At 41.6% G+C, this 16,840-nt stretch overlaps 1 protein-coding gene across 1 annotated transcript in view; it reads left to right on the plus strand.

Moving 5' to 3' along the window:
* Positions 1-604: 604 nt before the first annotated feature.
* CHST8 (carbohydrate sulfotransferase 8) overlaps positions 605-16,840 on the plus strand; it is a gene marked incomplete at both ends in the record, with an annotated part of 119,702 nt that continues 103,466 nt past the window's right edge. Inside the window, one exon of the mRNA XM_082062772.1 lies at positions 605-713. Within this exon, the coding sequence (XP_081918898.1) occupies positions 605-713 (109 nt within the window). The remainder of the gene's footprint in view (positions 714-16,840) is intronic.

The raw sequence follows: 16,840 nt of genomic DNA on the forward strand, positions 1-16,840 counted from the left end.
GTGCAGGGTTTCAGCTGGAATATTGTTATCAAGGGCGAAGCAGGCAGCTGGCACTTGTTCGGCCTTCTCCCCGTGTTCGACATGCAATGTGCATCTTGAGTGATCGTTTCCCCCACATTATCTCACTTTATGGCTTTCACATTGTTTAACCAGTGAAAAATAAAAAGTGACACATGCTTCACTTGAAGCAAGCAAGCTATTAAAAGGGTTTTCTGTGCAAACTGCAGCCATGGCAGGACCATTTTTCCCAAACTGCACTTCTAATGATATTCTACTTTGTCTTTTCAACACGCTAAAATAGTGACATACAATTAAAAACTAAGTGATGGGGCAGGAATTGACTAGACGATTGCATTTAACTGTACCAAAGAAATACTAGAGAAATCAGTTATTTGATCTAAACAAGGACTTGAATCTACTAACCTGCCTGGAAAAAATAAATGTTCTATATTTTAAGTTGTAGGGGTTTGGTTTTTTTACCTCTTGTAGATGTATTACACCAGAATTCCCGATGAGAGGACGAGACTATGAGTGAAGAGCATCCTGGAAATTGCATGCAGTTCTTTTCCTGGGTCGGAACCGGACTGATCCGCAAACAATAATTATGAGGCTGACGTGTATGTTCTCCTTCATCTTGCTGTTTGGAGCAGCTGGGCTCGTTGTCTTCATTCACCTGCAGGATCCAGAAGAAATAGTTCATCAGCAGACACCAGGTAAGCATTCCTATTTCTATTTGACTCACTCACTCTTTAACGTTTAATATCTTATAGTGATAACTTAACATGTTTTAGGTATTTCACAGAGGTTGCCTCAACAAAGGTACATTTTTATTTTTTTTTAATAAAGGCTATTTTGAAATTAATTAAGAAAAAAGAGGAGTTTGCTTAAAAACCAGTTCCAAGAACCAATTAACTGATTATGCAGGAATCTTTGCCAAGGTACACCGGGTCCAGCTGGATGGACTTAATTTTCTGCTAAAGTTGAGACCAACTTCTGCTACCAGATATACCACTGTAAACATGAACATTAGAAATGTTGCCAAAAGTTCAGTTCCTGCAAATACATGCCTGTGAACTCCCCTTTGCCTTGATGCAATATTCAGCGTGTCATGAGGATGCAAAATAAGAAATGCATAAATGAGCCAAGCAAGAAACATAAAAAGTGTTGGGATGCATTCTTTTAATGTGTTTAACTTCCATGAAACTTCATAACTTCCATTCACACACGTGCCATCTTCCTACACTATTAACTTTAAACCATGTAGAACCACAAAGACTACGTCAATGTGATAACCAGAAAACCGCGGGCGGAACATTGGTTTCCTTTGAAACGAGGGGCACACAAGAAGTACAAAAAGGCACAAGATCTCTTGATTTCTTAGTCTCTTTCTCTTTGATGAAGGCTGTAATGAGGCTGGTTTAAAGCTTAGACAAATGCCAGTGCGGTACTCCAGCTCATCATAATGCCCCTGTGCGCCGTGGTTTGGTCACTGTGTTTGCTCTTATATGCGCTGAAATTCTCCTTTGACTAAATAAGTGCGTTATAAAAAGTCTATTCGATTGACATCTTCATTGTATAGTGAACATGATTGTGTATGTTTAAAAATATTATTAATATTTTTAAAGGAGCTGAACCCTAACACAGAGAATATTTAATTAGATTAAGTGCTAATTTCTGTGTCCAGGTTTATTAAGTGCTTATTTCCATGTCACTAAACAATCTGCACTTTAATATGTTCATAATTCAGTCCGACTGCACACCAATTTTGAAAGCAGACACGCAGCTGAATCTATAGAAATAATGAATCATCACTGCAAAGCAGAGATGAGCCAGTCCCTTCAGTGCTTTTGCAATTTATTTTTGTGTACTTGGATGCTAAAGAGCTTACACATTAAAACTGGTGGTACTGGCCGCATTCGACCAAAATTGCCTGGTAGATTGGGGGTGAGGGGAAAGACGTACGGACAGCAAATGCCAGCAGTGCTCTAATGCATCTCAGAATCTGTAACTTTACATTGAAAAGTTACTTCTTTGCTCCTGAAAGTGAAAGAATTTCTAGTGGTGTCTCAAAACCAGTGCAATTTCTTCTCCATTTTTTCTTTTCCCTCCTCTTGACCTGTCGTACCCCCGTTCCCTCTGCCACAAACCTCTTGAACGCTGGCTGCTGATTGTAGCACACCGGCAGGTGATTTTCGAGAGGGATGTAACCATAGAAGGGGACACTCAACCCCATTCAAATCAAAGCAGCCCAAACAGAGATCCTGCCCCCACGGGGGAACTCGCTCCCCAACACCCTGGATTGCTGCGGGCAGGGTTCTGCACAGCTGAAACACCAACATCCCAGCGATGCTGTGACTGCCAAAGGTGTGGGAATCAATGGTTCGATTCTCTCATTCAATTACTATTTATGATAATAGGAACCAGACTGTACCCTGGAGTAAAAGGTGCTCGATACAATTACTCTTATTTCTGTTTGGCTGATTTTCGTGTGTGTTAAGTGCTTTTGGCTCCCAGTGGACTCAGAAACTCCGCACATCCCCTGCTTCTGAAAATGGTACCAGTTATCACTAGAACATATTAGGTGGCTTAACAAAATATCCATTCATTTCATTACAGAGAGAGGTAGGCATATTTCAACACCAGACAGACTTCTGTGCAAATCTGTCAATCACAAGTGACATTTTTGGCAAGCGGAGCAGGATCCTCCCCTTCCCCTGTGTGTTGTGCTTCTCCTTACGAGGACCTGTTTCTAATGGAGATCCGATATTGCTGTAATTTGCTTGCCTGATTGCTCCCTCAATAGAATTGAACAAATGCGTGTGTCATTAATCTACTTAGGACAACAGCTTCTGCATGGCAAAGTTTTATTGGATTAGTCTTTGCGTTTGTATTTCCCATGCAGTTATTATGTAGCAAAATGTGTTTGCCTGGTGCTGAAATCTCATCAGGAAAGCTGGACAAAAGTTCAGTAACATTTATTTTCCACTGAAAAGCAGCAGAGAAGAATTATGCGTTGTCCAAAAAGGTGTTTTTCATGGTTAGTACACTCAGTCATCTTTAATTTAAAATAGTACAACTTATGAAACAACATTAATAAAAATACTTCGGTACTTTAGTTTTATCTGTCTGTTCCGGAAATTGTTCCTGATTGTTTTAGTCCCAGCAAGCACGATGGTGAGACCTTGATGTACTACTTAAACCAGTATAAAATCCACAGTCATAAAACTTTAAGTAATGCTTACATTACTTTCACTGAGTAAAGTACTCCTGACAGTAGCTGTTTGTGTTGATTTGTTACTATTCATTTATTCTTTCCCTGTGCTTCACACTGCTACCTAATTGTGATGCTGTACTGAGAAAGCAATATCAAAGTAATTTTCCACAACATTAGTTACAATTTTCTTCTGATCTTTCGAGTGAAACAATCCCATCCTGTTGGCTTCTGTGAGCATATAAACCTTGATTACATTTATCTGTTGGAAACCAATGCTTACAAAGTACATGTGCCCGGGATCGCGGCTGTAGAGCCTTTTTGCTGATTGACAAACATGCTGTCTGTGTAGTTTTATTTATATAATGCACATCGCTCTGAGCAGATCTATTTAAGACAGGCATTTAGGGTGGGCAAAACAGATTTTCCAAGCCAATACATTAAATTCAGTAGATATTCCTGTGGTCATTAAAGAGTCAGTTACAACAGTCGTTTTCTCACCGTCTGTGAAGAGCACTATGACTATGGAAAACGCAGGACAAAGCAGGGGTGTGGGTTGAGAAGTGGTATGAATGAGAGTCATATACCATACAGAAATGTAATGCTCTTCTAATAATTCTCCCTGCATAACTATATAAAACTTGGCTTCTGCAATAATCATGCCATTATTCTTAAGCAGACACAGTAATGGATTTGTTTTGGGTAGGACAAGCACATCTGCACATGGCGCACAAGAAAAAATTAATACATATATCCCCATCCTAATGATGACCTTTCAATGTATAAATCTGTCTGTGACAGCATATTAAACATGCAAAACTTCTCAGTAACTAAATGTGCAGCCACCCCAGCGCTGTGTCTGTGCTGGAAGCAGCAGCCTGGTGGTCGGTAGAGGCTTCTCCAGCACGCTGGCTCTGCAGCTCCCCCGGGTTGATGGTGGAGGAGCTGATAGCGCTAACGAGCACCTCTGCAGCCCTGGCCATGGCAGGGCATGAGATCCTGACAGCACCGAGAGCCTGGATTCGGGAGAGCTGCCTTGGGGTGAGCAGAGAGAGCAACTTGGACAAACAATGCCAGGAAGAGAGAGAGCAGAGCCCAGGGGCTGCAGCCCATCCTGGCAGCTCTCGGGGGCACCTCCAGCACAGACAAACTCCTGAGCTGCAGGACCAGGCGGTCCCTGGGCTGGAGACAGGACTGCGGCCATGAACGTGGTGAGGGGAGGTCAGGAATGCCAGGCCACTGCCTCCCACCTGCACCAGGGACACGGTATCTATAGCCATACTACAATATCTGTAGCTGTACTTAAGACAATGTGTTCTACAGACGTTAGTCAGAAGAGAAGGGATATTCTGAAATGGTATCTACTTCTCTAATGGGAAATTTTGCCAAATGAAAACCAGGGGAAGTATTAATGTTTCTATACACCTATATTCAGGTAGTGAATTTCCCTCCATATGGTAAATAAGCCCATGGGAAAAAAAAAAATAAATATTCACAAACCTGCATGTTTTCAGTTAGAACTTTAGGATGAATATATATGGACACACGCTCCTCTGGGAGCTGGTAAAAGGTGGGAAATACATCTCGAAGGATGCATGTTGTGAGAGCTCAAAAGAGTGAAAACAGGAAGTGGAATGGAAATGGCTTCGTACTCTGACTGTATCGGAATTTTAAAGTCAAGTTTGAACATAACCAAGCCTGAAACTCATCTGAGATTCTGCAATGATTGTGGTCTTTACCTCATCTACCAGGTCATAACATAATACTGTCATCTTCTTTATTTTCTGCTTTACTACGGGTGCGATGGGGAGGAGTGGGAGGAAGGAGAGGGACAGTCTGAAGGGCTGGCATGCAAACGTGATTGCAAACCTGACAGCACAAGGGAGCCACAGTGCAGAAATATTACTGTCTGTTGCAGTAGCCTTAGAGCAAATACCAATATTGTAGCTATACTGAAATTTTCTTAATTACTTATTCAGAGCACATACACCTTGTTTCTCACAAATTACAGTCCTATGCATGTCTCCAAGTTCACTGTACATTTCCATAATACTGTTCTAGTGCACAACGTACCACTTTTTGTCACGCTGGAAACTTTTTATAAATACAACTGAAAATGAACTAGCATGGAAATATAATTTCAGAAGTAATTTTCCTACCATTTGCAACTTCTCTTAATAAACTGGAAGCCATTTAATCTGCTTCTCAACTAACAGCATCAGCAGAAATGACGAACAAAAGAATGTGGTGACTGAAGCAGAGGCAGTGGGCTCGTCGATAGGCTTCTCAAGGAGAAGTAGTAGCTTCCACCCATTCAAGAGCAGATGAACCTTATGCATTCGCATCCTCTGAGTCTTCTTTAGCTGAACTTCCCTGCATGCAGACTATTTCTCAACAGTCTGCAGCTACTGGGATAAAAAGGAAAAGATCTATTACCTTGTCTGCCTAGGCGAGGCACTTATAAGGGCAATGTGGTCTTATGATATTCCCTTTTCTGTTGCTTGAAATGGTTGTGGTTTAGACTGACTGTGAATGTGAACCTGGTTATTTTTTACACTGGAAAAAAGTGCTGGCAATGACTTCATCAGGCGACTGCTTATGAGAGGATCAAACGCTGTCCAGTGCAACCCTCTTCAAAAGAAATGCAGCCTAGTGCTGAAAGCAATTGCGTATAAGCTGTTTTATCACAAATAATATACAGAGGCTGTCTCCTACAACAATTTTTCCCTGCTTTCATGACTATGCCATATCCGTGGCAGTCTTATGAAAAATGCAGCATTTATTTATGACACGGTATTGAGAGTGCACCACCTCTTTTTTTATTTTCTTTTTTTTTTTACAGTTTCTGTTAACATGCTTTAGCAGTTAGAAAGTCAGTACTTTTTCCAGCCTAAAGCCCGTAAAAGCCAATACAGTTCTTAAGCTATAGCCTGAGTCACCCCCAAATAGGGGAACTAATCAAAAGGGGAGAAACTTGCTAATATACTATCAATAATAATATATATAAAATTCAAATAGAGTATAGAATAAAAGATACTCAATGCAATTCCTCGTGAGCTCTGTCCACATTGCGCAGCCAGTCCCAGGCAGCAGCACCAAACAGCCCATCCCAGAGGGAAGGCGGCAGAACGGCCCAGAGGCCTCTGCAAAGCAGCAGGATGGCAAAAGGCCAAACTAAAGACAGTCCCAAACAGAGCTGCCCCAAACAGGGCTGTGTCCCGACTCTGAGCTGCCCCAAGACGAGCCAGAAGATCCCGACTCTCCTTAAATATGAAGCATGATGCGAACGGGATGGAATATTCTTATTGATCAGTGTGGATGTCAGCCAGGGGCTGCCCCATCTGTGCCCCCTTCCCAGCTACCTGTGGGCAGAGCTCAGAGGCATTTGGTCTCAGACCAGAGTAATTAAAAACACTAATGCTGTCCCAGGGCGTTGCCTTCTTGTTCTCAAACTAAATAAAAAAATGACTTTGCTACAAAAAAAAGAAAGGTTTCTAACTGCACAAAGAAAATTAACTCGCTTTCAGTCAAAGCAGCACAGTATCACAGCCCAGCATTTACAGGACCAGTATGTCCTGTTGACTGTGAGCAAGTGCTTCAGAGTTGGAGCACTTCACTGTTACACTGGGGAACTGGGACCCAAAGCTGTTGTGATTTTTTCCTGGCCTGTCCTACTGCTCATAGATTGTGCTATATTGTGTTAAATCAGGCAATTCACCTGATAAATGTTTCCCTTTCCTATTACTGCAGGGGTTCTCTGCAGGGAATTCAAGGTACCCAAGGACTGCAAGAGCCCAAAACAAAAATGAAAGGCTGAAGCATATTAACTGTGAGATTATCACAAAATCTAGTGCATTCCTGGCAGTGGTTATAATCCCACCGCAGTGGTGCACACACACATCCGATGACTGCACTCAGATCCACTGCCCGTTTATTTGATGGCATAAAGTCCGTGCCACCTAATCCCAAATATATTCAGCAGCATAAAGCCAGAGTGATGCAGTGCTAAATCACTCACATAGTGCAGCTTCCACTTCCACAAATTTCCTTATCCTCTCTTCTTCTGTGACCGTGCCTTCTCAGATACTGACCGGTTGAAAAGAAAGGTTTGATATTTCTTTTAAAGCCTACTTTTAAAAACTGTCAGAGGTTGACACTTCTTTGTTGTGTCTGGCAAAATAAGAAGTGACCTGCTATCTCGGAGCTGCATTCGTTTATGGTGCTTGGCAACACATCCCAGGCAAAGCTCAGCCGCACTGCGATACGTCAGAAGACGCTCGGAGTGGCAGCTTTATGAAAGTGGATTCCTGGGGAACAAGCCTGGATGCTTCCCAGATGCAAAAGCTGATCAGCAGACTTTCATTTCACCTCAAAACATTTATTCTAAATATAAGGCTATACTGAATTTTTCATAGAAAATGTGTCAGTGCTAGAAAGCTGCCCTGCCATATGTCAGCTATCATTCAGTTTACTTGATTTTTAAATGCACGTTGAAGAGCTTAGGCAAGTTTACAATATTTTATGGATTTTCTAAAGTTTATGCCATTTTAAACATGTTTTGTAATATATGTTTCCATTTCTCAAAGTTATTAACCTTCCCTTAAAAGTTTAAACAGAACTTCCTCTCTCCAGCAATATCATCCTTTTTCATTTAGTAAACATTAATTTTCCTTTCATGATTCTAGTGGAGCTTGAAATTAAAGGTGTCTTTCTTCTCTATTATGGCTTGTTTTGTGTATCAGCATCAAAACTGCCAGTTAACTACTGCTTTAGCAGCAGTCATGAGAACATAAAAAGCCAAATAACTGACCTTGTATAAGCCCTACACATGAACATAATTATAATTTTATCCGAATGAGTAATCTATCTATTTTTGAAAGTAACTGACCAGTTTTGGATCTGTCAGCACTTGCCATACTCAAGGTGATGAACTGATTTTAGTCTTGTCCTGCACAGGCCCTGTCCTACCAGATGCCAGCTCATAGCATCAGTGCACAAAAGTACTTCGATATCAACTAAGCGTCTGTACTTTTAGCTCTGCTCCAGTGCCTGGAGTGCTCTGCTGCCTGGTGGTCAGAATATTCTGCATCTTGTAAAATTAAGCCCCATCTTTGTCCCTTCTTGGTTTCAGCCACTTCAGGAGACCTATGTGGTGATTACGGGGAACAACGCTCCGGCGAGGAGCCGCTTCTGTACGTCAGGGCAATTCAGACACGCACTTTCCCTCTTGTTTCAGAATCACTACCCACTGGCTGTTCATGCCTACAGAAATTGAGTCTTTGGGGGCTTCTCTTCCTGCTTTTTAGTTGGAAACCACACGTTTTCTCATAAAGCTCTTTGCAGGGACTGGGTGTCTGATGTTGTGCTTTTTGTAGCGCATTAGCCAGGAGATCAGTGCTTGCAGGCTCGAGTATCCCTAAATGATGAAAGAGAAACATGCTGTGCCACTGCGTATGTACACGCGTACATGAGGAGAGGCTACATGGGCTGGGACAAATCAAGTCTCTTTATAGAGCAGTGGGACCTGAGCAGCCTCAGGAAGGAGAAAGAAAGCAGTTTGTGAAATTCTTCGTCCTTCAGATGGTGCCTGTGCTCCAGTGCCCTGTTCCCTCCCCATTCTAATTCATTTACCTTTCTCCTTCCATTTGGCATAAAGATTGGCAGTGCTGAGCTTTCTGTAATGATGGCACAGATAATCCTTGGGACAAACAAAGGTATATTTGGCTTTGGAATTATTTTAGGCTTGAATCCACAGGAAAGATGGCCTGCAGCTGCTGCAGTTGGAGTGGCTGACATGGGAGCAGAGGAGATACACAAACACTTATTCTTGTGGCCAGGAGGACAGAAAGCACAAGCCTGAGCAGAGAAAACTGGTCATCTGCCCAGTGGCTGTTTGGGCGGGGGGGGAAGATTCCTTTTCTCAAGCTGTAGATAGTGCACAGTGGCCAAGATTTCAGTTTCCAGCTTGTTGCATTTTTCTTTCTTGACTTGTTTGACTTGACTTTATTTGTTAATAAAGTTCTGCACAGCTTAATGCCCATAAGTCAAACCACAGGAGAAATTACAGACAGCAATCACTGCTGCACAGTGTGAACTGAATTCAGTTTTAATTGGGTCCTCCTAATTGTGCATGCAGCTGCTAGGAAAAACATGATGCCGCTCATCTCACAGAAGAAAACAAATTCCTCTGACTGTTCCATTGTAAACAAATAAAAACGCGTGTATTCAAATAGTCACAAAAGTCAATGTATACACCTGCAGGTAGATGCCATTAATTTTATGCCACAGCTAAGCAATTCTGTACTCATTGAGACTTCAATGTTGTTCACTCTAATTGTTTCAAATTCATCCTAGACACTTGGGTGAGAACTTAAGCAAAGCTGGGATACCATTCACGTGCCCAAAACAAACATCAGCACCTCGGCCACCAAGTTCACTTACATACTGTGGACAGCCGAGATTAACAGTGGAAACTAATCAACAAATCTTTTTATAAGCTCTTAAACTGAAAACTGCCCCTCCATTCAATTAGCTCAAGGGATGTTATTACCTTGTAAACAGGAGGCATCCTTAAGTCACTACCTAATTAAAATTCCAATTATTCTACTTTTATGAGCTGCTCATTCTCATGCTATCGAAGGGAATTAAGTTACTCAAGAATCTACAAAGCCAGGTATTGTTTAACACCTATATATTGATGATGTGTTCAGTGCTGCATGTTAAACCAGCCATGTTACTGCCTGTTCCAGTAGCAGATTTCACCAGTAACTGCAGAATGCTTCTGGGGAAGATTTATATTTTGTGGGAGAAAACAACTTGGCAAACCATTATAACAACAGCAATACTAAAGAAAAGCATGTAAATGGGAGAGAAATGAAGAATGGTAGGAAAGGAGGTCTGAGAAACAAAAGTTGAGATAGCTTCCTTTTCTGTTCTTCACATTTAAAGTTATTTAATGAAAGGAGCTTTGTGGGGTTTTGTAGAAAAAGATCCAGAGAGATTAGTTCTGCTAGATACTTAAAACATTTTTTAATGGAAAAATAAAAAAATATATATTATTAAAACCAAAATGTTTAATTAAATTAGAATGTAATAGAAAATTTACTGCAGTTTTATAATTCATGGTAATAGACAATGGGCCCAAAAATCAGCATGACTGAAGTTCCCAGAGGTGCCAAAATAGAGAAAAGGGAAGTAGTAAGGAAAATGAATATTTACTACGGTAAATATACAGTAGTTAACGTAGAAAAAACACCTTAAATTTTAAAAAGCACTAAATATTCCTAACAAACAATAATGATCTAATTATATTATACTTCCATACACAAATCTTTGAGATATAACAAGTTCTTAATGTCTACACATTTGCACACCATATTTTTCCTCTTGCTTGTTTCCAGAGATCAAATTATATATTCAATATATTCTGATTGTTCTCTGCCTTTTCCTCTAAAGGCACTGGCTTCACTTCTTAATTGAGACCCAGTGGAGATAAGTTCACCACAACATAATTTAATGAACTATGGAAGAGTTACCTTTTGCTGCATCAAGTATCAAGCTGCATGACAGAGTATTTCCTAGGTGATATTTCAGTAGATAATAATTAACTAAGACCAGCCACACACAAATGCAGCCCTTTCCTCTTCTGAAATTGGACAGCGCATGAAGCCAGTTAATAAGCCAAGGACACAGTTCCTCAAAGGAATTCAGTGACACGATTTCTTTCCTCCATGAAATCACAGATTCAAAATCAGAGACCCACAGTACGCAAGTGTGTATTTTACTCTATTCCCCTTCATCTTCAAAGGCTGAGTTGTACTTGATTTACCCTTCACATTAGGCTTGGATGTGCCATCACCACAGTCCTTACAAGTGTGAAGAGGCTTTTCCTTTTCAGTCTGGGCAGGTGAGCAGAGCTCCCACACTCACAGCTGTCACCGTGACGCCTCCTGCCCCCTTTACTTCGGGGCTTTGGGGAGAAATTCTGCAGCATCGGCCTCGCTGTATTGTTTGGTTATTTGCTTATATTGCTGTGTAGAGCACAAAACTGACTTTCAAATGTGTTCCCCGAGGCAGCGTGGGGAGCAGGACTGGGCCTGTCTCCCCTTCCCTCCTCACCGCCTCATCCCAGCGGCCTCCAGCCGCCTCCCTCCCTCGCACGGCAAAGCCATCCTTCTGGCATTGATCTTTGTACACTTTTCTTGCAATTTAATGTTAATTAGATTTCAAATTCCTCAAATTAGGAAGTGTGAGTCAAATGCTGGTTCCTACTGAGTTCAGAAGAGTGCGTGTATTTATAGGCATTTTTACAGCATTCAGCCACTTTGATTACAGCCCTGCACACCACCACTAATAGATAGACATTTGATGATAATGAAAGATGTTTCACAAAGAACTGCTGAGACAGCATTTTGAGTATTCTGAATATTTTAATATTCATTAATTAAACGTTTCTGAGCTTCTGTCCTTTTAGCAACCAAACATTGCTGGTGTAAAATCATGTCAGAGAAGGCCCAGTTGTTAATATTCCAAGAAAACCCTATTTGCTGTGAGAGCAGCTCTAATTAGGAAGACAAACTACATTCTTGGAGTCCTTTAGAGGAATCAGAAGCAAGCAGAGCAACACTGGTCTTGATAGTGGGAAAATATTCACCATCTGTCTCAGTGGAGAAGGTGCCCTGCGGTGGAGTTACCTTGGGAAAAGGCCATTCTGTTTCCCGGCTTTGACTTCCCTTCCTAAACAAAGTACTCATTGGATCTGTTGCACGTAACGACGCATTTTCTTCGCCTAGTTGCCTGAATCTGTCTCTATTTCTTTCATCTAGCAAGCTGAAATGTTCTTTGGCGGGAATTTCACAAGGCAAAGATTTCTTAATGCACAGCTGTGTTTAGGTTGCTGTGTCCATCTCCCACAGCTCCGGCTCAGCTGCAGGGAAACGGACCCCAGGTGTGGGCAGCCAAGCAGGTGTTGTAGACAAATTCACAAGTCACTTCTCTGATAATGTTCCTGTCACAAGGAGGAGAAAATTGGTATTGACTAATAAATACAGACTTCACAGTCAAAGCAAACTCACTGCTAAACACCAGATTGCAGCCCTGGGGTAGGAATGACCATTGACTCCTGTTAGGGCTGCTGCTGCAGATGAAAACCAGTGTTCCACGGCCAGCTGAAAAGCAACATGGTCTGATCATCTTGTGGGCAGGAGGCATCACAGCGTCCCGTAGCTGTGCCACAGCGTCCCGTAGCTGTGCCACACTGTCCCGTAGCTGTGCCACAGCGTCCCGTAGCTGTGCCACAGCAAACAGCACAGCATTCACATTGCTGTGACTTTTTGCCCTGGGCAGCACATGCTGCACGTGACGTGAAGCCAGTGAAAGCCTCTCCAGCCAAAGCCACCGAGGGGCGGTGGACAGGTTGGGTAGAAAACACATCAGAAAAATAGACAGGAACAGCTCTACGCTACCTTTTCAAGCTTTGTTATCCTTCCATGCTATTTGAATTTAGGGAGCTCAAACATCCCCTCTCCCTCACCAGCAGGCCTGGGTAGTGCCCAGCGAGTTCACTGAAGAGAGCTGATGGATTCACCTGGTTCCTTTTCTCCACAACAGGTTTAATAATTGTACAATTCTCTGGGCAAGATCAGGTCCTAAAGATGACAGGGGTTTTATCCCTCAGCGTAGGAGTGATAAAAGCAGCGGGAAGTCTCCCCATCCTCCCAGTGGTGTCAGCGTCAAATATAACTTAAGAAGACAGCCAACACCAGCAGGATTCTCAGTGGTGGTGAAGGTTCTTTAAATCGAATCTGTCTTGTAGTTTATTTATACTAAGGGGAGAACAACTTTTCTAGTTTTTTTCTTTGCATTTCCTGGACTTAATACATCTCTGTTTGGTATTTTTTCAAAATGAATGCTCAAAAGCTATTGAAACATTTTGCAGTCAGTATCTTACCCAGCAAGGCTGTATCATGACTTCAGTGTGTAAATGCCAAATCGCTTGTGTCACTGGCTGGCCCTGATAAATCAGAGTTTAAAACAAATACCACTCAAGCTTATCTACCCATATTACTACTTATATTCAATCAATACCCTGGGGCAGTGCCATCTGATAGTGCTCTTGTAGTCCAGGGGAAGCTTTCTCACCACTCCCACAGGACAGCTAGTGAACGTTTTGCCAAAAATGATCTTTCCAAACATATAAATTTGCAAAGTTTTGTTTCTTGGAAAAAAAAAAAAAAAAGAAGAAAGGTTAAAACACATCTCAAAACAGGAAAAAACAAACCCAAAGCATTCTTTTCCCAACTTGTTTTAGTTTAGCTACCAATTGAAAATGTTGACCTAGTCTAGTTAAATGGCATTTCAAAGAAAAGCAAATATTTATAAAGTCAATGATCGCTGTCTTTTAGACACAGCATTCAATACCACCTGCTCTCCTGCTGTGCCAAGCTCTCTTCTCTGTTTCCCCCAATGCAAGAGGAATTAACGGGCCTTTTGGGGCCTTACCTGATACGAGGTGAGAGATGTAAAAAATGTGATTTCCTTTTAGTTAGAGAATCTTATTATGGTAAAGATATTATCCCTTCCTCAAGCATTATAGGCCTAAACAAAGTAATTCCCAACAAAGAATGGTGTTTGGGGTTTTTTTACCCTAAAACGTGCATAGCAAAGAACCCACCCAAACCCCAGCAATCGCAAATCATATTGTGGGATAACCTGCCAACCCCTGCACCTTCCACCTTCCCACCACTGCCTGTTTTCAAAAGCTGAACACACCAAACCAGCACACACACACATATATGAAAACTAATGAACTCCAACATATAACCTCAAAATGTTTATCCAGAGCTTAATAGAGAAGCTCAGTGCCGGTGGCTGAAATGTGCATTTCATAAGATACATATCCATTCAAATTCTCTGCACCTTTCTGTCAACACAGCATTTTGCAAAAATGAACCATTGAGACTACAGTTTAATCTGATATAAAATCAAATGATCCGTGTTAACAAGACAATTAAATAACTGTCAGAAACTAAAGAAAAAATTATCAGAAATTCATGAGATATCACCTGGTTTTGAATAATGTGAAAGCATAACTACACAGTATGCAAACCACAAGTTGTTACTGTGATTAGAATAATATGTGTGGTAAATTAGATACCGGTTTTATTATGAAAAAAGTCTAGCTCAGGTGATTCAACAAAGAAAGTAAACCTGCAAATTACATGCTGTTTACGTTGGCCTATTTAAAATTGCTGGAGGATACATTAAAAAGAGATTAGCATTTGGAAAGGTTATTTGAAGGCAGTAAAACTGAAAATTATGACAGCTGCCCTTCTGCTGGACATCGCAAACAAAATGATGCGCTATATATGTTACATGGAGATTTGGTAGATACTGTTTCCCACGACAAAACACTACCACGCGATGGGTGCAAACCATGGGAATTAAACCTTACACTTAAAATTCAACAGCTTCTAGCTAGTAATATTGTGTACCTACAGTGTGAAGAGGCAGCATAGGGATTTCTCCCCAGCACGATTTTATTCTATAGCCAATGCATAAACAGTTTTGTACAGGTCCCTCATAGGTACCTCCGTCGACTTTTGCAAAACCAGCCCAGATGTGGGATGCTCAGAAACACAGTGGAGCTGACCTGTGAGCATCCCTGGCACCCCTGTCTGCTGCTCCACAACCGCTGCAGTGCAGTAGCTGTCAATAAGCCTGGAAGTTCATAGATTGCTTTTAAGGTAACTAAAATGTCCAAAATAATGCTAAGGAAAGCAAGCTTGCACCTAGCAGACCTCAATACAAAGAGGTTCATATGTCCACAGAACAATTTTGAGACTCACAGAGTTAATGAAGGTTGAAAGTAATGTTTTAAGGGTATAATTGCCAGAAATGCACCTAAAGCTATACATTTGGGTTGAACTACAAACCAGAAATGATCTCTCCAAAAGGAGATTGAAGCAAAAAACACAGTCCTTCCTATGTGTGTAATATTAGGAGTGCTCTCCACCAGATACAAATAACCATACAGCTGAAAAGGTGCATTATCTCACTGGGCCAGTGCAGTAGCAAGGTCAGCAGAAAATGTGCCTGCACTTAATGCCCCTGTTTGCAGACTCACTCAGCTTCAACGAGAAAAAAATCCAGCACCATACTTCTTCAGAAGCCACACGATATTTGTTTTGTCTTTATTCGAGTAACTTTAGAGGATGACTCTTCATGTAGCTCTTCTGTTCCTGTCCCTGTGGTTACCCGCACAGCTTGTCAGCCCAGAATGAGCAGTGCTGTGTGCAGTTCCATGGGGCCACACACAGAGGAGCAGCATGTTAGATACCCTCCACATTTAAGCCCCCTTGCAAAGGTAAATCTTTCCGATCTTTTATTCTAATATTTGTGTATCTGAAACAACAGAAAGTGAAAGATATATTTTGGGAATAACCAAGGCTTCAGAATCACCAGTTCAGTTTAAAATGCGACTTCCCCAGAAAAGGATGCAGAAGCAACGCCCGTGCCTCTGCTCCCGCCGATGGCCACCTCAGCCTTGAACTGCAGCTCGGTTTGGCACCGTCCCTCTGCGCAGACAGCAGTGCAGGCTCTGCCGGAGGGGAGCGCGGCTGGGCTGCGACAGCATCCAGCAGCACGCTAGGAAAGCTGGAGCCTTCCCAGTTCAACATCCAAAAGCACCAGTGGTCAGTCTCAGCAGGTTCCAACGACACCTCTGCTTCCAGCCTTCGGTGCGTTGGGCACACAGATCTTTCCAGGATTGCTTTATCCACCCATGCACATAAATAGCTAATTTGCTGAATGATTATGTTCACTGCTAATGCAGGTGAAGATTCACGTACACAAGTGCTTTAAAAATAGCTTTAGAAAACCTGATTCAAAGACCATTGAAGTCACCAGGAACTTTTCCACTGACTTGCTTTGGATTGTGTCCCAAGTACTTATCAGTTCCTTCAGCCCCTTTGCTTCAATAGAGTTGAACTCTGCTGACTAAAGATGATACTCTGCTTTTTTCTTATTGCTGGTTAAAATTCATATTCACAGTGCAGCACTTTGAATCAGTGGTTTTCCCCAGATGCTTCTGATGCTTATCCTCCTTTGTTAACGAGAATGCTGCTTCATATAACAGAACTGGTCGCCTCTATTCAAACTCTGCCATGCTACAAAGAATGATGTTGTCAGACAGACTGATCTTTCTCCAATAGCTTTTGCAGCACTTTTGTTATAAAGATGTTAAAGATAACATGGAAGAGAAAAGGAACAGATTTAGAGTCTTGGGATAACAAAATACAAAGCATGACAAAGAATCATAATACTGATACTTGTAATTGAAAGAGGTACTGCAAAAGTGTATCCTGGGCTTCAGGGAAGAATAAGGGAAATAAGAATAATGTAGGCTGAAAAAATATATATATATTTTTGAGAAAAAGGACAACTATAATTTTTGAAGGATTGTTAATTGTTTTGTCTCATTGTTGTAACTGAGATTTAATTGTGGTACAGCACGCTTTCAGGTGTCTGAACCCCCACCTCACAATTAAGTTAGTCCAGGGACTATTAACTACAATAAAAGATCGGAAATAGCATGGTATATCATGGGAACGGGGATTCACAGCAGGTATT

This window comes from Streptopelia decaocto, assembly GCF_964273445.1.
Source record: "Streptopelia decaocto genome assembly, chromosome: 11".
Classification (NCBI taxonomy): domain Eukaryota; kingdom Metazoa; phylum Chordata; class Aves; order Columbiformes; family Columbidae; genus Streptopelia; species Streptopelia decaocto.